At 44.2% G+C, this 23,844-nt stretch overlaps 2 protein-coding genes across 3 annotated transcripts in view; one reads left to right on the top strand and one right to left on the bottom strand.

Annotated features, from left to right (window-relative positions):
• Window positions 1-1,564: 1,564 nt before the first annotated feature.
• Window positions 1,565-10,578, bottom strand: cenpx (centromere protein X). The gene is made up of 5 exons (XM_033044220.1): window positions 10,485-10,578; window positions 7,841-7,892; window positions 6,392-6,445; window positions 4,917-5,005; window positions 1,565-2,993 (listed from the first exon to the last, which is right to left on the bottom strand). The coding sequence occupies exons 1-5, from the start codon at window positions 10,572-10,574 to the stop codon at window positions 2,979-2,981; spliced, it is 300 nt and encodes a 99-aa protein (XP_032900111.1). The 5' UTR covers window positions 10,575-10,578; the 3' UTR covers window positions 1,565-2,978.
• A 544-nt stretch (window positions 10,579-11,122) lies between these two features.
• Window positions 11,123-23,844, top strand: part of pcyt2 (phosphate cytidylyltransferase 2, ethanolamine) — a 36,120-nt gene continuing 23,398 nt past the window's right edge. The window contains exons 1-2 of one of the 2 annotated variants that reach the window (XM_033044219.1): window positions 11,123-11,331; window positions 22,936-23,024. In XM_033044219.1, the coding sequence (XP_032900110.1) occupies window positions 11,246-11,331; window positions 22,936-23,024 (175 nt within the window). In that variant the 5' untranslated portion in view covers window positions 11,123-11,245. The remainder of the gene's footprint in view (window positions 11,332-22,935; window positions 23,025-23,844) is intronic. The other variant, XM_033044218.1, reaches the window with a different exon arrangement.

Here is a 23,844-nt window from a genome sequence, read left to right as displayed (position 1 = left end):
TTAAGAGAGAGTTAGATATAGCTCTAGGGGCTGGTGGAATCAAGGGATATGGGGAGAAGGCAGGCACGGGTTATTGATTGGGGACGATCAGCCATGATCACAATGAATGGCGGTGCTGGCTCGAAGGGCCGAATGGCCTCCTGCATCTATTTTCTATGTAGTTGGGGCTAGGACTATTGCATTGTTTAAGAAACATTTAGGCAGCTACTTGGATAGGACAGGTTTAGAGGGATATGGTGGGCCAAACGGAGCACTTTGTGTCTTTTTCAGCAAAGAAGCATCTGCAGTTCCTTGCGTCTACTTAGAATTTCATTACAATTATTAACAACAGCTAATGAAAGACAAAGTGCTGAAGTAACTCAGCACCTGGGTCTGGCAGAATCTTTGGAGAACATGGATAGGTAACATTTCATGTTGGGACCCTTCTTCAGACATCAGCTGATTGTTGCAGTCATAAACAAAACCACTTTGGGTTCTTGTGCTTTATTCTTTTCAAGATGTTTGCTTTGGAGTAATACAGAGACAAATTGCTTGAAGGATTATGCATATGATGGGCATTAGTGGCACAGCGGTAGAGTTGCTGCCTCACAGCGCCGGAGACCCGGGTTCGATCCGGACTGCGGGTGCTGTCTCTACGGAGTTTGCACGTTCTCCCCTGTGACCCCGTGTGTTTTCTCCGGTAGCTCCGGTTTCCTCCCACACTCCAAAAAGACGTACAGGTTTATAAGGTCATAAGGAATAGGAGTAGAAATAAGCAATTCGGCCCATCAAGCCAACTCCGCCATTCAATCACGGCTGATCTATCTCTCCCTCCTAACCCCATTCTCCTGCCTTCTCCCCATAACCTCTGACGCCTGTGGTGAATTGGCTTCGATGAATTGTCCCGAGTGCGTGGGACAGAACTAGTGTATAGGTGATCAAGAAGGAACTGCAGATGCTGGAAAATCGAAGGTACACAAAAGTGCTGGAGAAACTCAGCGGGTGCAGCAGCATCTATGGAGCGAAGGAACCAAGGGTTTCGGCCAGAAACGTTGCCTATTTCCTTCGCTCCATAGATGCTGCTGCACCCGCTGTTCCTAGCATATATATAGCAGCTGCAAGCAAGATTTACAAGCCTCATATAGTAAAGGGTTTGATGAACAGATTTTATTCCAGCGATTCCCAACATGGTATGCATTGCCCTCTTGTGGAAGAGGAGGATTATTGACGCTTTAAGAAGATTGTCGAAACAAGGAACTGCAGATGCTGGTTTACTGCAAAGATAGACACAAAGTGCTGGAGTAATTGCCCGACATCTGCAGTGCCTTCCTACCCACGGGATCACTAGTTATTATCTAGTCCGACACACTGACTAGTCATAATCTAGTTTGACGCTCGATTGCTGGTCATTATCTAGTCTGACACCAGGTTCAAGGCATTATCGAGTCTGATGTCAGACTACGAGTCATAATCTGGTCTGTTACTCGAAACTCAAAAGACTATCTGCCTGGAGGGAATATGTAATTCATTCAATTAATTACAATATTTTAATTACAATTTTTAAATAAATTGCCCATTGCACAAGTTCTTCCTAAGTTTCATTTATTTAGGAAATGGATTTACAAAGAGAGGCAACATGTTTAATCTGCCCTTTGTAACTTTGTACAGTACATTGAAAAGGCCAGATACAATTATCATATGTTCTTGCAACTCAAAAAGTACTAATAACTTTCTGTTTTGAATACATGTACATCCTGTACTGGATACAAAAAGCACACATTCAATAATACCGATATCCAAATCATTCACTTGCTCTTCTCAGCTCTAATGGTTTCATGTACTGTGAACCTTGAGAACCTTCAAGGTCTCTCAGTACCCAAGTCTTTGAACGTTTAACACAATATTGTGAATTAGCGTTTGTTGAATGTTGGCTCGTATTCTAGCCCGCTGCCTTTAGACAGTAGCTTTATTTTAAAGTCTGAAGAAGGGTCTCGACCCGAAACATCACCCGTTCCTTCTCTCCAGAGATGCTGCCTGTGCCTCTGAGTTACTCCAGCATTTTGTATCGACCTTCCTTCGCTTTATTTTAAAGATTGATCGAGCTGGGAAGCAAGAGTTTGAAGCTCTATAATTGAAAGACATGAATGCCCATTCTGGTCAGCAGTGGCACACAGTGTAGCTCCTTCAAAAAGTGAACACATTGAAGGGGAAATAAAAGACACAAAGTGCTGGAGCAACTCAATGGGTCAGGCAGCATTTCTGGAGTACATGGATAGGTCTCACAGAACTCTCCACAAAACGGAGAGAAGAGGTGAACTTCTTCAAAGTTGGCATAAGATTGAACAGTCACGCAAAGCTGGAGTAACTCAGTGGGTCAGGCAGCATCTCTGGAGGAAAAGAATAGGTGATGTTTCAGGTTGGAACCCTTCTTAAGCCCACTGTTGGCTTGGGAAGATGCGATCTCAAGAGAGATACAATGCAGTGAACTGTGGAACTGGTTAAACGACCAGGGTGGAGGAGGGGAGATGAAGGATCTCGACCCGAATCATCACCTATTCTTTTACGCCAGTCACGCTGCCAGACCCGCCGAGTTACCCCAGCATTTTGTGTCTATCTTCGGTATAAACCAGCATCTGCAGTTCCTTCCTGCACATAAGATTGAACAGTGAAGACAGACACAAAATGCTGGAGTAACTCAGCTGGACAGGCAGCATCTATGGAGAGAAGGAATGGGTGACTTTTCGGGGTCGAGCCCCTTCGACAGTAATGGTCTCAAGTGCATCGCTGACATAAACCTCTCGAGAAAAACTGCCATCAAATCTACAACGTCCGTCACACTTAAATAGTGAAGAGTCATCGTGCCATCAGTTACACAAGCGGTGGCAGCGGTTTCCGATAGCGGGGACGATCTGGTTTTGAGCGAGAGGCTGGAGGTGGCACGAAGGGACCCCATTCCCGAGCTGTACACAGCGGCTGGCACCCAGCGGCAATACCCCATCCTAGAAATCCAGAAGCTGAAAGACAACACGTTTCACTTCATCAACTCAAAGTTTCAGCACAATGTAGCCCATTTATTTTCGATCAGTAGCTCCTTTCAACCTGTTCATCTCCATTTTATAAATGCGGGTATCCCATCCATCACTAGCCAGAGAATAAAATAATGGTCATTATCATGAGAGGAATAGATCAGGTGGATGCACATGCAGACACTAAATGCTGGAGTAACTCAGCGGGTGAGCCTGCCTCTATGGAGAGATGGGCTTGGTGACGTTTTGGGTCGACACCCATGGTGTTGGAAGTGTATGTCAGTTCCTCATCAGCCCAACTGAGCCAGGGGTCTAACACTAAAGAAGTAGCTCAAATGCTGGCTTGTTCTAGTGGGGGTTTATAAACCCTTGACAAAATATTTTGTTGTTATCAAACCCATCTGTAAATGATAGCGACCACATTTGGAATATTGCGTGCGGTTCTAATCACCCCCTTGTAGGAAGGGTGTGTGGGCTTTGGGGAGTGTGCAGAGGAGGTTCACCAGAATGCTGCCCGGATTACAGGGTATGGAATGGAATGTTCACCATTGTTCTTGCTATTGAGGGAGTGCAGCGTAGGTTTACAAGGTTAATTCCCGGGATGGCGGGACTGTCATATGCTGAGAGAATGGAGCAGCTGGGCTTGTACACTCTGGAGTTTAGAAGGATGAGAGGGTATCTCATTGAAACATATAAGATTGTTAAGGGTTCGGACACGTTAGAGGCAGGAAACAGGTTCCCGATGTTGGGGGAGTCCAGAACCAGGGGCCACAGTTTAAGAATACGGAGTAAGCCATTTAGAACGGAGACGAGGAAACACTTTTTCTCACAGAGAGTGGTGAGTGTGGAGTTCCTGTAGAACGGAGATGAGAAAATACTTTTTCCACACATAGAGTGGTGAGTCTGTGGAATTCTCTGCCTCTGAGGGCGGTGGAGGCAGGTTCTCTGGATGCTTTCAAGAGAGAGCTAGATAGGGCTCTTAAAAATAGCGAAGTCAGGGGATATGGGGAGAAGGCAGGAACGGGGTACTGATTGTGGATGATCAGCCATGATCAGATTGAATGGCGGTGCTGGCTCGAAAGGCCGAATGGCCTACCCCTGCACCTATTGTCTATTGTTTTTCCTCTCCCCCCCCCCCCCCCCCTCTCCCCCCCCCCCCCCCCCCCCCCCCCACCCCCCACCTCCCCCACGCCGGGTTCTCCAGTGTTCTTCCCTTTGGTATTAGCTACAGGAGTCAAGTCAAGAGTCAAGAGTGTTTTATTGTCATACGTCCCGGATGGGACAATGACATTTTTACTTGCTGCAGCACAACAGAACATGTAAATATGTAAACATGGTACATATCACACAAGTTGGACAATCTTGGATTGTTTTCTCTAGAACGCTGGAGGCTGAGGGGAGACCTGATAGAAGTGTGTACAATGACGAGAGGCATGGATAGGGTGGGCAGTCAGAACTATGTTCCTCCCAGGGTGGAAATGTCAAAGACTGGAGGACATCGCTTTAAGATCCAAGATGGTGCCCAGGCCTGGCGAGTCTATGTGTGCTGACCCCAGAAGTGGATCTGCAATCACCCATTACAATCGCTCCACTCGCTGCAACATCTACTCCAACTGCAGCATGTCTAACTTTAACTATGTTCTTCAAACTTATCTGGACATTATCTTGCACTGAACGGTTATTCCCTTTATCATGTGTCTGTACACTGTGGACGGCTCGATTGCAATCACGTGTTGTCTTTCCCCTGACTGGTTAGCACGCAACAAAAGATTTTCACTGTAACTCGGTGTACGTGGCAATGAACTAAACTAGATTAATGAAGGCAAAAGAAATGACCATAAATCAAACTCAATCTCAACTCAAGACGAGAGGGACAAAGACTGAAGGAGATATATGGGGCTGTTTACATACCAACTGTGGCAAAATCTTCTCAAAGTGGTCGATCTCTGCTGCTTTAGAGTCTTCAGACACAGCCTGACGGGCTGTTCGAGCTGCTGCCTCTGGAACAGTGAGAAGAGTTTTGTATTTTTTTAAACTGTGACAAAAACACTGAACTCGTCGGCGATAGACCCATTGAGCCACCAGACCAACAAACTCTCTCAACTCCGATGACGTGTGATATTTGCCATTAGTATTGCTTTGAGGAAACCCTAAGATATAAACTGTAACTAACCGTGTTTGGGAAGGAACTGCAGATAGAAATATAGATAATAGGTGCAGGAGTAGGCCATTCGGCCCTTCGGCCATTCAATATGTTCATGGCTAATCATCCAAAATCAGTACCCCGTTCCGGCTTTTCCCCCCATATCCCTTGATTCCCTTAGCGCTAAGCTGGAGTAACTCAGCAGGACAGGCAGCATCTCTGGAGAGAAGGACTGGACAAGCTAGATGCAGGAAAAATGTTCCCAATGTTGGGCGAATCCAGAACCAGGGGCCACAGTCTTAGAATAAAGGGGAGGCCATTGAAGACTGAGGAGAGAAAAAAACGTTTTCACCCAGAGAGTTGTGAATTTGTGGAATTCCCTGCCAGAGGGCAGTGGAGGCCAAATCACTGGATGGATTTAAGAGAGAGTTAGATAGAGCTCTAGGGGCTAGTGGAATCAGGGGATATGGGGAGAAGGCAGACACGGGTTATTGATTGGGGACAATCAGCCATGATCACAATGAATGGCGGTGCTGGCTCGAAGGGCCGAAGGGCCTCCTCCTGCACCTATTTTCTATGTTTCGGGTTATGTGAGTCTGAAGAAGGGTCTTGATCCGAAACGTCCCCCATTCCTTCTCTCAAGAGATGCTGCCCTGTCCAGCTTTTTGTGTCTAACTGCAACTAACCATCAGCATTCATAGACTATACTTAGCGTGACGTTCAAGGACACAAAATGTTGGAGTAACGCAGCTACAGGGGTCACGAAGCAACACTGGAGACTGAAGGAGGGTCTCAACCCAAAATGGCACCTATTGATACACGTAAAGTGCTGGAGGAACTCAGCGGGACAGACGGCATCTCTGAAGAAAACGGATGGCTGATGTTTTGAATCGAGAGGGTCCCTGGTGTTGTAAGGCAGCAACTCTACCGCTGTGCCACCGTGTATTTGGACAGATAAATCTGTCTGATTTTGGTGCAGAGCAAAAGATTTCCTCTCCTAAACCCGCTAAGAATAATGGCAGCAATCAGTTTCAACCTAGATCATTTTTCATTATTTTAAAACTGTATGTTTAATGTTTGGATTGGTTTGTAAGATCCATAAAGTACTCTTCCATGTTTTTGAAATAGTGCAAATCAGTTGGATCAAATGACTAGTATTGTTATTGTAATCCCTTCTTAATGTAATCCTGTAAATTTAATGAAATAAAATCATAACTCTACACCACTTATTTTGCAAGCTTACCCATCACAAACAACTTTATCATTTCACACATAATGATGACAGCGTCGCCACTGACTGCAAATAAACAGAAAATGCAGAAGGTAAAGATTATATTTCAGTTAAAAAACATTTTTTTCACAACAGCAATTAGTATCCATAACTAACATAATCAAGTTTTTGTTGAGTCTCATTGTTTGTAACTCATTTTCACCTAGCACACAGCTAACCATGGCCAGTTTCCTTTATCATTACTTCTTTCCATATCTTTCATTCATTTGTTCTATATCTCTCCATATCACTGTCAATATCTCTCGCTTCCCTTTCCCCCGACTCTCAGTCTGAAGAAGGGCCTCGACCCGAAACGTCACCTATTCCTTTTCTCCAGAGATGCTGCCTGACCCCGCTGAGTTACTGCAGCTATTTGTGACCATCTTCTACATCAAGGACCATTCCCATCCCAGTCACTCCTTCTCCCTGCTCCCGTCGGGCAGAAGAGACAAAAGCTTGAAAGCCGGCACCACCAGATGCAGGAACAGCTTCTTCCCTTCTGTTATCAGGCTTCTGAAGAGTCCATAAGATAGCGTACTCTCCTCATTTTCTAACCTACCTCATTGCAGACATTGAACCTTCTCTCTGAAACTGTTAGGCTGCAAAGCTGAGAAAATATATTCTGCACTCTTGTATGAGTTTACCTGTGTTTGGTTTGATTGTATTCATATACAGCATTATCTGATTTGATTGAATAGTAAAAAAACAAAAGTTTTTCCTTGTACCTTGGCAATGTGACAATAATAAACCTAACCTTACTGTTTACCATCTATACCATCATACTGTTTACCTTGGGCCACACGGTGGTGCAGCGGTAGAGTTGCTGCCTGACAGTGCCAGAGACCTGACTTTGTTCATGACTACCGGTGCTGCCTGTACGGAGTTTGTACGTTCTCCCTGTGACTTGTGTGGCACTCCAGTCTCCTCCCACACTACAAAGGTGTACTTGGCTTCGGTAAAATTGTAAATAGTCTCTTATGTGTGTGTGTATAAGATAGTGTTAGAGTATGGGGATCACTGGTCGCGCGGACTCAGAGGGCCGAAGTGCCTGTTTCCCCGCCCAATCTCTCAACTAAAACTAAACTAAATCTCGAGGGAGAATTATTTGCAGTGAAGAAAGACCATCTCTGGCAAAACAACATGATTTAATTCCTACATTTAATTGGAATCTTTTGTCAATGGACTATTATTGTGGAAAATATATTTCTTCCACATATGCACAATGGCAGGGAGCAAGAGATTTCTTTCTGGAAAATATGTCTCAAAATGGAAATGTATTTAGGCTTTGGCCTACACCACACAGCATTGTACTGGTGGATTTTATCATTTTATCTGTGGGGTTCATTTCTTAAATTAATGGATGTAGCAATTTGCAGCAATGATTACGTAAAGATTATTCTGCATGAAGTAAAATAAACTTACCTTTAGTTTTCTGATCCATAAAATAGAAATGCAGTAACTTGCTGACCAATTCCTGAAACAAAAAGTTTAATATTGAAGATTCAGGGACAGTTTCTACCCAAGGTAGACACAGAATGCTGCCTGTCCCACAAAAAAAAAAGATGCTGCCTGTTCCGCTGAGTTACTCCAGCATTTTGTGTCTACCTTCGATTTAAACCAGCATCGATTTAAACCAGTTTCTACCCAGCTGTTATCAGGCAACTGAATCATCCTATCACAACCAGAGAGCAGTCTTGAACTACTATCTACCTCTTTGGTGATCCTCGGACTATCTTTGTTCAGGCTTTGCTTGCTTTATCTTGCACTAAATGTTATTTTCATTATCATGTTCTCATTCTCATTGTCATCTTTTTCAATGATTTTGTCATCAACAACAATCTACATCAATGATTTGAATGTGAACATACACGGCAAGATTAGCAAGTTTGCAGATGATACAAAAGTGGGTGGTTTTGCAGATAGTGAAGATGGTTGTGAAAGATTGCAGCAGGATCTGGATCGATTGGCTAGGCGGGCTGAGGAATAGTTGATGGAATTTACTGCGGAGAAATGTGAGGAGTTGCATTTTGGAAAGTTTAACAAGAGCAGGACCAACACAGAGAATGGTCGGCCTCTGGATAGTCTTGTACAGCAGATGGATCTAGGAGTGCAGGTGCATGGTTCCATGAAGGTAGAGTCAGTGGTATATTAGGGGGCACATCGACCTTCATCAGTCAGAGTATTGAATATAGAAGTTGGGAGGTCATGCTGTAGTTGTACACGACGTTGGTAAGGCCGCATTTGGAGTATTGTGTTCAGTTCGGGGCACCGTGTTATAGGAAAGATGTTGTCAAGCTGGAAAGGGTACAAAGATTTACGAGGATGTTGCCAGGACTAGAGGGTCTGAGCTATAGGGAGAGGTTGAGTAGGATGGAACTATTCCTTTGAGCGCAGGAGGATGAGGGGGTGATCTTATTATAGAGGTGTATAAGATCATGAGAGGAATAGATCGGGGAGATGCAGTGTCTTGCCCAGAGGTTTGGATGGATATGGACCAAATAAATGCAGGCAGGTGGGACTGGTGTAACTGGGACATGTTGGCCGGTGTGGGCAAGTTGGGCCATCAACTCTTTTATAAATTCATTCCTGGAAATTGAAGAGATGCAAACTTCAGATTTCGAATGAAAAATAACATTTTTTGAAGATAACGGCTGTGCAGTTAATAACTGGATTATACTCATAGGTTCCAGTTTAATTTATAGTCATGTGTACCGAGGTACAGTGAAAAGCTTTTGTTGCTTGCTATCCAATCAGCGGAAAGACAATACACGATTACTATTGAGCCATTTACAGTGTAGATACATGAAAAGGGAATAACGTTTAGTGCAAGGTAAAGCCAGCAAAGTCCCGTCAAGGGAAGTCCAAAAAGGTAGATAGTAGTTCAGCACTCCTCTCTGGTTGTGGTAGGATGATTCAGTTGCCTGATAACAGTTGGGAAGAAACTGTCCCTGAATCTGGAGGTGTGCGTTTTCACACTTCTGACAGGTGACGTGACAGAAGACTGGAGGGCAGTGAATGTTGTGTCTATTTAAGAAGGGCTGCAATAATTGATTCATAAATTTTGATCACAAAAAGAACTATACAGGTCAAATATTTCCAACTGAGACAGAGCCATAATAGAGTCGTAGAGTTATACCAATAGTTCAATTGTGCTTTATTATACAGCTTGGAAACAAGCCCTTCGGCCCACCTTGCCCATTCTGTAGATGGACACAAAAAGATGGAGTAACTCAGTAAATCAGACAGCATTTCTGGAGAAAAGCAATAGGGCCATTCTGGACATGTCCTAGTTGACTCATCTGTCTCTAAACCCTTCCTATCCAAATATCGGATCAAACATCTCTTGCAAGAATTCTGTCCTCCTCTGGGAGCCCAATTCAGAAGATTAAATAGCATCAATGAACCTGCCTTGCATTGATTACATGAGCTAAAGATAAATACAGCCACCTACTCCTAGGACGAGGAGTCTGAGGAAATGTCACCTAAACATCACCTATCCATATTCTCCAGGGATGCTGCCTGGCCCGCTGAGTTACTTCAGCATTTTGTGTCTTATCTTCGGTATAACCCAGCATCTGCAGATGCTCCCTACACACTTACAGATCTTATAGAGGTGTGTAAAATCATGAGAGGAATAGATCGGGTAGACAGACAAGAGTCTCTTGCCCAGAGTAGGTGAATCGAGGAACAGAGAACAGAGGTTTAAGATGAAGGGGAAAAGATTTTAATAGAAATATGAGGGGAAACTTTTTTCACACAAAGGGTGTATGGAACTATCTGCCAGTGGAGGTAGTTGAGGCTGAGGCTATCCCAACATTTAAGAAACAGTTAGACAGGTACATGGATAGGACAGGTTTGGAGGGATATGGGCCAAGCGCAGGCAAGTGGGACTAGTGTAGCTGGGACATGTTGGCCGGTGTGGGCAAGTTGGGTGGAAGGGCCTGTTTCCACACTGTATGACTCCATGGCCCCAATGGCATACATGGCTCCCTAGATCTGTGAATCTGTGGCCCTGTGACTCTGTGGCCCCGTGGCTCTATGGCCGTATGATTCCACTGACACTAACCTTCTTGAATTTGGCGGACTCCATCGCTCCCTGCCTAGTCCCGCCCCCCCGCCACGGATTGCCGCAACGTGATTCACCGACTCCGCACATTTCCTGCCGTCAATCAACACCTTCCCCGCCCCCCCCCTCCCGTTTCATGACGTCGGGAGCGGGCCCGGCGGCTGATTGGCCCGTTCGGCCGCCCTTCACGCTCATTTTGACAGCACCCCCGTTGCGATTGGCGGATCCCAGCGTCAATCATCGAGTCCCCGCCCCCTCCCTTCCTCCCTCCTCTGATCCGTTGACGCCGTCAGTGGGTGATAAGCTGGTGCCCAAGGGTGGCTGTCGACTGAGGAAAATCCCCAGTCACGTATTCTAACCTCTGGTCGACTATATAACCATCAGTCACGTATCCTACCCACCACCCACCCACCTATCCAAGGCCAAGCCCACTAAACATTTTTCCCTCAGCAGATCGGGTCAACCCGCTGAGGTTTTCGCGGGCGGGAGGAGCAGCACCCGGCCTCCCGACCGTGCCGTCGCCCACCCTGCCAGCCTCTGGCCTTCACTTCCGGCGGCGGGAGGGGAGGGGAGTGGCCAGTGGGGGAGGGGAGGGAGGGAAGAGCGCCGATTGGCGGAGGGCGGGTGGCGCGAGTGGCGGGTGGGGGGCGGGGCTTGAGGCCAGTTCCGGGGGCGCGAGTGAGTGAGGGAGGGAGAAGGACGACGACCGACAGCGGAGCCCAGTCCAGTCCAGTCGCCCCCCTTCCACAGCCTAAGGCAACATGTTCCGGAACGGCGTCTCCTCCTCGCACGACAGCGTTTCCCCCGAGAAGAGGAAGCGGGTGGTGAGGGTCTGGTGCGATGGCTGGTGAGTGAGAGGCAGCCGCGTCGACCGTGTCCTTTCCTTATCCATGTCCCCTTGCGGTGGAGGCCCAGCACCGTGTGCGGCAAATGCACCCCGAATACTTCACATGCTTGTCCCGATCTCCCCCTGCAAATACCTGTCCCGATCTCCCACTGCAAATACCTGTCCCGATCTCCCCCTGCCAACACTTGCCTAGGTCAAATGCTTGCCCCCATCTCTCTCCTTTAAATACATCGCCCCCCCTCCCTCCCTGATCTCCCCTCTTTAAATGTTTTCCTCGCTCCCCCATTACGTACTTGCCCCGATCTCCCCCATTAAATGCTTGGTACCATCTCTCCCTCTTTAAAATGTTCGCCCAGATCTCCCTCTTTAAATGTTTGCCCCGATTTCTCCTTTTAAATACACCCGCCGATCTCTCCTCTTTACATGTTTTCACCTCTCCCCCTTTAAGTACTTGCCCCGATAGCCTACTCCTCTAAATACTTGTCCCGAAATGCCCGGACCTCCTATCCTCGAAACCCTATCTTTCCCCTTTAAATACTTCCCCCGATCTCCCTTTTTAAATGCTTGCCCCGTTTTTCCTCTTCGAATACTTGCCCCTATATTCCCCCTTAAAATACTTGCGCTGGGCTGCCCTCTTTAAATACTTGGTACCATCTCTACCTCTTTAAATGTTTGTCCTGATCTCCGCCCTTTAAACATAGAAACATAGAAAATAGGTGCAGGAGTAGGCCATTCGGCCCTTCGAGCCTGCACCGCCATTCAATATGATCATGGCTGATCATCCAACTCAGTATCCTGTACCTGCCTTCTCTCCATACCCCCTGATCCCTTTAGCCACAAGGGCCACATCTAACTCCCTCTTAAATATAGCCAACGAAACGGCCTCATCTACCTTCTGCGGCAGAGAATTCCAGAGATTCACCACTCTCTGTAAAAAATGTTTTCCTCATCTCGGTCCTAAAAGATTTCCCCCTTATCCTTAAACTGTGACCCCTTGTTCTGGACTTCCCCAACATCGGGAACAATCTTCCTGCATCGAGCCTGTCCAACCCCTTAAGAATTTTGTACGTTTCTATAAGATCCCCCCTCAATCTTCTAAATTCTAGCGAGTACAAGCCGAGTCTATCCAGTCTTTCTTCATATGAAAGTCCTGACATCCCAGGAATCAGTCTGGTGAACCTTCTCTGTACTCCCTCTATGGCAAGAATGTCTTTCCTCAGATTAGGAGACCAAAACTGTACGCAATACTCCAGGTGTGGTCTCACCAAGACCCTGTACAACTGCAGTAGAACCTCCCTGCTCCTATACTCAAATCCTTTTGCTATGAATGCTAACATACCATTCGCCTTCTTCACTGCCTGCTGCACCTGCATGCCTACTTTTAATGGTACACAAAATTGCTGGGGAAACTCAGCGGGTGCAGCAGCATCTATGGAGCGAAGGAAATAGGCGAAGTTTCGGGCCGAAACCCTTCTTCAGAAGAAGGGTTTCGGCCCGAAACGTCGCCTATTTCCTTCGCTCCATAGATGCTGCTGCACCCGCTGAGTTTCCCCAGCAATTTTGTGTACCTTCGATATTCCAGCATCAGCAGTTCCCTTTTGAACACTTTGCCTACTTTTAATGACTGGTGTACCATGACACCCAGGTCTCGTTGCATCTCCCCCTTTCCCTCCCTCGCCCCTTTAAATGTCTGTCTCGGATTCCACCTTTCATGCCCGTCTTTTAAAAGAGCAAAGTTGTCTCCCTTCCCACATCCTTCAAATGCTCGCCTGATTTTCCTCTCCTTTTCAAATGCTCATCCCTTTCTCATTCTTAAAATGCTCACTCCTTGCCCACTGGCCCTTTTGATGAATTTTACCTTTTTACACACATTTTTCATATTGACCATGTGGGGCAATTGGTGTAGAAAGCCTGCTTTCCAACAGTATAGTGACTTGTAAATAGGAGTCATGGTTTTAAGTTCATTAGGCTTACATGTGACACATATACTTGATCAGCCTACCCATTTAATTAAAGATTTGGTAGAAACATGATTGATTTCAATGTTTCTGTGTAAACTGAGGGATTGAGTACTTTTCTGTATCACGTTTTGATGAATTGAAATAACTTGATGCTACTCGTGTAGGAAAGAACTGCAGATGCTGGTTTAAATCGAAGATAGACACATAATGCAGGAGTAACTCAGCTGGGCAGGCAGCATCTTTGGAGAGAAGGAATAGGTGACGTTTTGGGTCGAGACCCTTCAGTCTCTCAGTAATACCAAAATCCCCTGCTGTCAAGTCCCCTGCTCTCGGATTATTCCAGTGATTGAACGGGAATAAACTGCGCTTGGGTTATGGTGACATTAGGTTTTAGTTTACAAAAAGAGTAATGTGTTTATTTAGGAGAGTTTACTAATTTGGAGAGGTAAAGATTGTGTGTGTAATTGATTTAGTGAAGACCCTAGACTAAGATATATTCACTGGAAAATTGGGTGAAAGGCATTAGAAGACAAGGCATTTGTATGGAATGGCTCTCTTTACATGCTGACAAGCTTTTGCCACCTTTTCTCATTGAGATATTAATTTATTATTTAAATATAGCTTCTCCTGTTGTTGCCTTATTTGTATGAGGTAACAATCAGTGCTACTTGAGCTTTAGTGCTGTCACTATGGAACGCAGCTTGGTAACCAGAAGTAGTGACTGACGTACCGATATTTTGCCAAAAACAAATTGGGACATTCAAATTGACTCTCATGTCATTTCTACTGCCCCATCGGGGTTTAGGCTAATATATACAGTGCCCTCCATAATGTTTGGGACAAAGACCCATCATTTATTTATTTGCCTCTGTACTCCACAATTAGAGATTTGTAACAGAAAAAAATCACATGTGGTTAAAGTGCACGTTGTCAGATTTTATGAAAGGCCATTTTTATACATTTTGGTTTCACCATGTAAAAATTACAGCTGTGTTTATAGTCTCAGCACCTAGATTTTCCTCCAGTCTTTCCATCACCTTTGGAAACTTCTATTGCTGTTTATCAACACGAGGACCAATGTTGTGCCAATGAAAGTCAAAAAGGCCATCATGAGACTGAGAAACAAGAATACAACTGTTGTTAGAGACATCAGCCAAACCTTAGGCTTACCAAAATCAACTATTTGGAACATCATTAAGAAGAAAGAAAGTACTGGTGAGTTTACTAATTACAAAGGGACTGGCAGGCCAAGGAAGACCTCCACAGCTGATGACAGAATTCTCTCTATAATAAAGAAAAGTCCCCAAACACCTGTCCAGCAGATCAGAAACACACTTCAGGAGTCAGGTGTGGATTTGTCAATGACCACTATCCTCAGAAGACTTCCACCAACAAAAATACAGAGGCTACACTGCAAGATGCAAACCACTGGTTAGCCGCAAAAATAGGATGGCCACATTACAGTTTGCCAAGAAGTACTTAAAAGAGCAACCACAGTTCTTGGAAACGGGTCTTGTGGACAGATAAGACGAAGATTAACATATCAGAGTGATGGCAAGAGCAAAGTATGGAGGAGAGAAGGAACTGCCCAAGATCCAAAACAAACCACTTCATCTGTGAAGCATGGTGGTGGGGGTGTTTTGCCCTGAACATGTATGGCTACTGAAGGTACTGGCTCACTTATCTTCATTGATGATACAACTGCTGATGGTAGTAGCATAATGAATTTTGAAATGTATAGACACATCCTATCTGCGTCAAAACCCATTGGTCGGTGGTTCATTCTACAGCAAGACAATGATCTCAAACATACTGCTAAAGCAACAAAGGAGTTCTTCAAAGCTAAAAAATGGTCAATTCTTGAGTGGCTAAGTCAATCGCCCGATCTGAACCCAATTGAGTATGCCTTCTATATGCTGAAGAGAATACTGAAGGGGACTAGCCCCCAAAACAGGCATAAGCTAAAGATGGCTGCAATACATGCCTGGCAGAGCATCACCAGAGAAGACACCCAGCAACTGGTGATGTCCATGAATTGCAGACTTCAAGCAGTTATTGCATGGAAAGGATATGCAACAAAATACTAAACATAACTACTTTCACTTACATGACATTGCTGTGTCCCAAACATTATGGTGCCCTGAAATGGGGGGGGGGGGGGGGGGGGGGCTATGTATAAACACTGCTGTAATTTCTACATGCCTGTGTGTGAGTGATTGATGGTGGTCGGAGGGGCCGTAGGCGCAGATTGGCAGCCACGCTTCCGTCAGTCTGCCCCAGGGCAGCTGTGGCTACAGAAGTAGCTTACCACCACCGAGTGTGACTGAGGAGTGAATGAATAATGCGATGTAAAGCGCCTTGAGTATTAGAAAGGCGCTATATAAATCCCATCCATTATTATTATTACATGGTGAAACCAAAATGTATAAAAATGGCCTTTATTAAAACCTGACAAGGTGCACTTTAACCACATGTGATTTTTTTTTTCTATTACAAATCTCAAATTGTAGAGTACAGAGGCAAATAATAATGGGTCTTTGTCCCAAACATTATGGAAGGCACTGTATAAGGATAAATTATGAGCAGTTACTGGCCACATACTGCTTCCCGTAATGTTAACTTCTTGCTGAGTTACTGAGGTACTAAATTAAGGAATGTTGCAGCTTGAAAATGTGCAGGTGTACATTTGTGCAACTGTAGCAAACCAAAATCCACTTAGACCCAGCTTCACAGTTTAGAATGAGGTTCACTAACTTCTACTAACATTTGTTTCAGATGGAGCTGCAGGTTTTCTGTGTGACATCCTTTTGTGTATCATTGGTTGTCACAAAACTATTGCACTAGTTATTGATTTGATAAGCCACGTGACAGATTGGTCATAAAAGCATAAAGCTTGGAGATGTGCCCAATTCCAAATTAGTTCTGAGTCAGAAGCAATTATGCATGCTTGCTGGGTATATTAGTGGCTTGAGGGCAATTTGTTGGTTCTAAAGATGCCTTCTTTGTTGCATCACTAGATATAATAATTTGGACTTTGGCATGTGTTTTGATGAACTTTTAATGTAATGCCAACATTGGCAGTGCTTTGGGGGGGGGGGGGGGGGGGGGACAGGATAGACTAGGGAATGCATACTTTAGGATAGTGAAGGATACAGTGAGTGCACTGGTGGAGAAGGATTTAGCGTGCATTTCTCTGAATGTTACAGGATCTCAAGGTAAGGTGAATTGATAAGGGCATGGAATACAAAAGCAAGTGGTGATGAGTCATTTTGTAATTTTTTTAATTGTTCATTGCTGCAATATTTTTCAGAAAGATATGATAACACCAGGAGGATCTTGCCAGGGTGGAAATTTTGAATTGTGGAAAAAGAATAGCTTGACTTTAGTTGATTCTCTTTGGAGTTGAGGAACTCTGAAGAAGGGTCTCGACCTGAAACGTCACCCATTCCTTCTCTCCAGAGATGCTACCTGTCCCGCTGAGTTACTCCAGCTTTTTGTGTCTATCTTAGGTGAAGATGAAGACTGTTTAATTGTCATGTCCACCATATCACGGAACACTTAATTCTTACTGGCAAACAGAAGTAAGCTCTTATTCACCAGAATATCGCACATGTCAATCTTTTGCACCTTAACAACTATCTGTATATATGTATATGCCTATGTACATACACCAATATATCATCATTTGTATATATTGTCTTAATCAGCACTTTTCTACTTTGCACTCTAGTTAGATGCAAAACTGCATTTCGTTGTACCTGTACTTGTACTATGTGCAATGACAATAAAGTTGAATCTAATCTAATCTAGTGACACTGATGTGGCAATAGTTTGCCAAAGACAATAAGGGGCATTCAACTCTACTCTAATGCCATTCTTTCTGCCCCTTGTTTAAGTGAGATATAAACATAAGTATAATTTAGGAGCATAAAGTAGGCCACTAACCCACAAGCATACTCTGCCATAAGATCATGATTGTATCCACTTTAAAAAACAAAACACAGAAGGCATAACAATTGTTGGACCAGCAATTGCTGGGTCTGAAATAAAAGAGATTGGTTGATTTACACAGCTGATCAGGCAGCATGTATAGAGAGAGAAAAGTAGAGTCGTTGTGACAGGTTAATAACTTTACATTAAAGCTAGCTAGTTATAGCACTAACTAAAGTTGATGCTGAGCTCGTTGTTAAATCCCACAAGCTACATTGTGCCTAGACAGAAGATAAGGAATTTAAGGTACTGAAGAAGGGTCTCGACCTGAAATGTCACCCATTCCTTCTCTCCAGAGATGCTGCCTGTTGATGAGTTACTCCAGCTTTTCGTGTCTATCTTCGGTTTATACCAGCATCGACCCCTCCCTCTGCACCTGGATACTGGACTTTCTAACCAACAGACCCCAATCTGTTAGGTTAGACAAGCACACCTCTTCAACCCTCACCCTGAACACCGGCGTTCCACAGGGCTGTGTGCTGAGCCCCCTCCTCTACTCCCTCTTCACCTATGACTGCACACCTGTACATGGTACTAACACCATCATCAAGTATGCAGATGATACAACGGTGATTGGCCTCATCAGCAACAACGATGAGTCGGCCTACAGGGAGGAGGTCCAGCACTTAGCAGCATGGTGCGCTGACAACAACCTGGCCCTTAACTCCAAGAAGACCAAGGAGCTCATTGTAGACTTCAGGAAGTCCAGGGGCGGCACGCACACCCCCATCCACATTAACGGGACGGAGGTGGAACGTGTTTCTAGCTTCAGGTTCCTGGGAGTCAACATCTCCGATGACCTCTCTTGGACCCACAATACCTCAACTCTGATCAAGAAGGCTCACCAGCGTCTCTTCTTCCTGAGGAGACTGAAGAAGGTCCATCTGTCTCCTCAGATCCTGGTGAACTTCTACCGCTGCACCATCGAGAGCATCCTTACCAACTGCATCACAGTATGGTATGGCAACTGCTCTGTCTCCGACCGGAAGGCATTGCAGAGGGTGGTGAAAATTGCCCAACGCATCACCGGTTCCTCGCTCCCCTCCATTGAGTCTGTCCAAAGCAAGCGTTGTCTGCGGAGGGCGCTCAGCATCGCCAAGGACAGCTCTCACCCCAACCATGGACTGTTTACCCTCCTACCATCCGGGAGGCGCTACAGGTCTCTCCGTTGCCGAACCAGCAGGTCCAGGAACAGCTTCTTCCCGGCGGCTGTCACTCTACTCAACAACGTACCTCGGTGACTGCCAATCACCCCCCCACCCCCCGGACACTTATTATCACTTATTATTATTTATTCAAATCATTTGCTATGTCGCTCTTCCAGGGAGATGCTAAATGCATTTCGTTGTCTCTGTACTGTACACTGACAATGACAATTAAAATTGAATCTGAATCTGATCTGCATTTCCTTCTTACACGTAAGGTATTGTCTAATGGCCGTGCATTGGGATTTGTTGGAACCATGTGGTGGAGGCCAAAGCTGTTTTTGGAGGAGAAGAATGGGTTTGAATAAAATGGCAAGCAGCCAGAAACATCACTCGTGTTTTGTGAAGTAGTCACACAGTCTCAATTTGGTATCTTCAATTCAGAGGAGACCATATTGCACGCAGTATATTTAACTGGAAGAAATGCAAGTGAATTGCTGCGTACCATGCAAGGAATATTGGGGTTCTTAATGTCGGGGAGGGAAGTGACGAAGGGTAAGTGTTGTATCAGTCACAGTGATATTAGATGCTACTGCACTGATGAAACCTTTCAGTGAATTCTCTAATATTTCCTGTCGTTATATTGGACGATGATTGAGAAAGGAGCATCAATTTGTTCCTCCTTCAGCTAAGACTTCTGATAGATTTATTATCTGCAAAATTTGTATTCGGCTACTGATGTCTTTGAAATGAAACTTCTTGTTTCCAACTTAATCACCTGCCAATGTTAGATATTTGTAGCAATGTTTCCATCTTCCATCATGTGGAAATGGGCAAGCCTGTGTACAGTTGGACACCTTGTGATGAATTATCTTTATGCAAACAAATTAATTGCTCAAGACAGTAACTCAGCGGGTCAGGCAACATCTCTGGAGAGAAGGAATGGGTGACGTTTCGGGTCAGACTGATGTCAGGGGAGGGGGCGGGACAAAGATAGAATGTAGTCGGAGACAGTAAGACTAGTGGGAGAACTGGGAAGGGGGATGGAGAAAAAAAAATTGCTCAAAAGATAACTTCTGATAACATTTACCATGCCCATAAATATCATGTTTTAAACATCTATGTGTTACATTGCACAATTACTATTAATCGGCACAAGTGTGTAGGGAGGAACTGCAGATGATGGTTAAACCGAAAACAGACACAAAAAGCTGGAGTAAATCAGCGGCTCAGGCAGCATCTCTGGAGAAAAGTGCATTATGGCCAATTGAAGTATATTTTACAAAATTCCAATTTGCCATGAGAATTTTACTTGGAATAGGCAGTCAAATAGTTAAGGGCCTGTACCACTTTCACGACCTAATTCACGACCTCTGCTGAGTTTGCCCTTGACTCATACTCGCAGCATGGTCGTAGGTAGGTCGTGATGCTAGTCGTAGGTACTCGTGGCATCGAGTAGGTCGGGGCGTTTTTCTAGCCTGATGAAAAATGTCCACGAGTGAAAAAGGTCGTGAAAGTGGGACAGGCCCTTTAGCAATTTTTGAAGATGTATGGAATGTAAAGCAATCATGTATCGAAAACATATTTACTCATGCTTTGTCTTCCAAATGTATGAAGGAGGTCAATTCCTTCCTGATACACCTCAACTGTGCTTTTATAAATAAAGCTACTGAATAGAAATCAGTTTAAAAGGGTAGAAAGTATTTGATTTCTGTACCCAATATCTGAGCTGGCCTAATCAGGGAAGTACTCTCTTTTGATATTACTTTATTGCCTGGGCGAGGTCAGCTTAGTGAAATCCAGAAGTCTTTTTATCACCCTTTCCATGTTTGTTGACCAGTATCTAAGTGAGTCAACATCTTCAAGACAGTAAAGATAACTAAGGCTACATTTTCACTTCAGCCATGTATTCGTCTCTTCTTTTTTGCTGAGTTCTCCATCTCTGAGAAATGAGTTCCTTTGAAATTGTGGTGAAGAAGGACAAAGTGCTGGAGTATCTCAGTGGGTCAGGCAGCATCTCTGGAGGACATGGATAGGTTCTAGCTGTTTATGAGCCATACTTAATTTTACAACCAGCAACGTTCCATGTTCAGCCCTGGTCTACAGTTTGTAACATTTCTATTGCCAATTAAAGCATTCGGTACTGGAAGTATATGTGTGTGGATGCCTTGTTAAAAAAAGTATTTGGCTTCGTTAGAATTATCAAATAGTCTTTTGAGGCACTTACTAGCCCATTGAACCAGCTTCAGATTTATTCGCAGCATTAAATGGAGGAAATAAATTTGTTTCTGAGAAATATTGAGATAAATGCAAACAGTTCTTTCAAGGTTAGATTGTATTATTTGAATCTCATCATAAATGTTTATTATTATTTCGAGTGATCTGAATGATGAAGTCACAGGAAATGTTGTTGATGCATTGCAACATAATCACTGCAATGTGGGTGATCCCTTGTGACGACTGTAGAGGAAACTAATCTCCTCTGCACTCAGAGGGAATTCACGTCATAAATGCACATTAATTACTCACTTGCTTCGTGTCAGATCAAAGGTCTTTGTGTTGTTTTTCTGTACTCGTAAACAATTACATTTTCTGTTCTCCCTTGAAATCCGAGTTGGCATTTGTTTAAAAAAATGCAAGTGGCTGAATTTTTGGATAGATGTGCTTTGGTTTCCATGTAAACCAAACTGTTTTATAGGGAGGCTTTCTGACATATTTGCCTCGAACTAGATCCACCTCTACTCTCAATCAAAACCCTCCCTTCCTCTTCTCTTGCCTCCTACTTCCCCTTTTCCTCCACCCTCCCTCCATCCTTTATTTTGTTCCTCCTGCGTAATCTTTCTTCACTCACTCCTTTCCCTCCTCTTCTCTCCTGCCTTTTCCTTGCTTTCTCTTTTCTTGAGAAATAATCAGGTAGATTTGCTGTTTTGTAAATGTTTATAATTGGAGGCGGTGCAATAACACATCAGTAACTCCTGCCGTTATCAGATAATATCAGCACAGCGCACATGTTTATCTACAAAGTTCAACGTCATCCCAATAATACTTTGAACAGAACTTCCAACAATCTTGGCTTGGTGTCAAAAACTCTGTAAATATTTATTTTAAGCATGTGATCATATGTCCTTTTGTGTAATTAAATGTATGACATCTTTGGATCGACAAAATTGGATCTATCCATGGATATTTGGTAGATTGGGTTTGAATTAGGCAAAGAAGACATTCCAAAGCCTCCACATCTCCCCTGTACTGCAGCAATGAAGACATTGCTGCAGTACAGGAAAGATGCAGAAGCTTTGGAGCAGATGAAGAACTTCACCAGGATGTGCCGGGAGGTATTGCAGATGCTGGTTTAAACCAAAGACAAACACAAAAGGTTGGAATAACTCAGCATGTCAGGCAGCCTCTCTGGAGAAAAGGAATAGGTGATGCTTCTGGTCGAGAACTTTCTTCAGGCTCAAGAAAGGTCTTGACCCGAAATGTCACCTATTTGTTTTCTCCAGAGATGCTGCGTGACCTGCTGAGTTACTTCACCAGGATGTGGCTGGATTTGAGGTAGTTGCTATATGGAGAGGTTGGACAAACTTGGATGGTTTTCTGTGGAGCATTGTAGGCTTGCACAATTTTGCAGAATGCCTCCGTTCAGGGGCAACCTTGAACTAGCCGTCATCAGTTTACTTTTCCATTCCACTTCTATTGAGATTTCTCAGTGGTAAGTTTCCCACAATCTCTAACAATGCTGAGTGCAAGCTTGAGGAACAGCCTCTCGTCTTCTCTCTGGGCATGCTGCAACTCGCAGGATTTAATATTGAATTTGACAATTTTGGGTAACTGCCTGCTCAAATGAATAATGAGGCTAGAAGGTGATTATGCTGCTTTATGTGTTATTAATAACAGAGTGTGGGAACCAAGCAAGTTAGGCAGTGCTAATGGAGAGAGCAAAACAGGTAGATGACGGATCAGTTCTGATGCAGATAGAAAGGAAGCTAATAGGTTGCCTGGAGGGGGGAAATGCACACCAGCCTGGAACGCACTACATGGAGTGGTGATGGAGGTAGATATGATAGTGGTATTTAAGAGATTTTTAGATGGATATGCAAGGAATGGAGGAATATGGATCATGTGCAGGCAGATGAGATTAGTTCATCTTGACATCATGTTTGGCACAGACATTGTGGGCCAAAGGGCCTGTTCCTGTACTGTTCTCTGTCCTATTTGAGAAGGAAATACCAGTTTAGCAATTCTTGCTGCTAATCATTGTGGTAGTACTAACGATGAATAATCAATTATTGATTCAACAATGTCTCTTATTTTATTTTTTGAAAAATTGAAACAGTAGCAACATCAATGGGAGCTTTGTAACTTACAAATTGTAAGTGAATGAGGATTATGTGATTTTAAAGTTTTGAGCTTTCTGTGAGCCATTTTAATAAAACCACCTTTATGATAAACCACTGTACCTTTCATTAATGTGGAGAGTTTTATATTAATATATTTATCTATTTCAGCTATGATATGGTGCATTATGGACACTCCAACCAGCTGAGGCAAGCTCGTTCTATGGGTGACTATCTTATTGTAGGAGTACATACAGATGGTAAGTTGTAAAACAAATCACTCCTCATGTATTACATATCATTACTCGGTCTCAATAATTTGAACATAGATACATAGACAATAGGTGCAGGAGTAGGCCATTCGGCCCTTTGAGTCAGCACCGCCATTCAATGTGATATTGGCTGATCATCCACAATCAGTACCCTGTTCCTGCCTTCGCCCCATACCCCTTGATTCCGCTAGTCCTAAGAGCTCTGTTGAACTCTCTTTTGAATGCATCCAGTGAATCGTCCCCCATTGCCTTCTGAGGCAGAGAATTCCACAAATTCACAACTCCCTGGGTGAAAACGTTTTCCTCATCCCAGTTGTAAATGGCCTACCCCTTATTCTTAAACTGTGGCCCCTGGTTCTGGACTCCCCCAACATCGGGTACATGTTTCCTGCATCTAGTGTCCAATCCCTTAATAATTTTATATGTTTCTATAAGATATCCTCTCATCCTTCCAAATTCCAGTGAATACAAGCCCAGTCGCTCCACTCTTTCATCATATGGCAGTCCCGCCATCCCAGGAATTAACCTCGTGAACCTACACTGCATTCTCTCAATAGCAAGAATGCCCTTCCTCAAATTAGGAGACCAAAACTGCACACAATACTCCAGGTGTGGTCTCATCGGACCTTTTTGTTCCTATGCTCAACTCCTCTCTTTATGAAGGCCAACATGCCATTAGCTTTCTTCACTGCCTGCTGTACCTGTATGCTTACTTTCAGTGACTGATGCACTAGGACATCCAGGTCTTGTTGTACTTCCCCTTTTCCTAACCTCACACCATTCAGACAATAACCTGCCTTCCCGTTCT

The sequence above is a fragment of the Amblyraja radiata genome, chromosome 26 (assembly GCF_010909765.2).
Source record: "Amblyraja radiata isolate CabotCenter1 chromosome 26, sAmbRad1.1.pri, whole genome shotgun sequence".
Taxonomy (NCBI): domain Eukaryota; kingdom Metazoa; phylum Chordata; class Chondrichthyes; order Rajiformes; family Rajidae; genus Amblyraja; species Amblyraja radiata.
Note: the sequence above shows the minus strand (reverse complement) of the source record. Positions and strands in the feature narration are given on the sequence as shown.

Coding starts and splice junctions, on each gene's coding strand:
- cenpx (XM_033044220.1), bottom strand. CDS start 10,574: ATGTGCGGAGTCGGTGAATCACGTTGCGGCAATCCGTGGCGGGGGGGC. Junction 7,893..10,484: donor AGTCCGCCAAATTCAAGAAG/GTTAGTGTCAGT, acceptor TTTTTGTTTCAG/GAATTGGTCAGCAAGTTACT. Junction 5,006..6,391: donor GATAAAGTTGTTTGTGATGG/GTAAGCTTGCAA, acceptor TCACTGTTCCAG/AGGCAGCAGCTCGAACAGCC.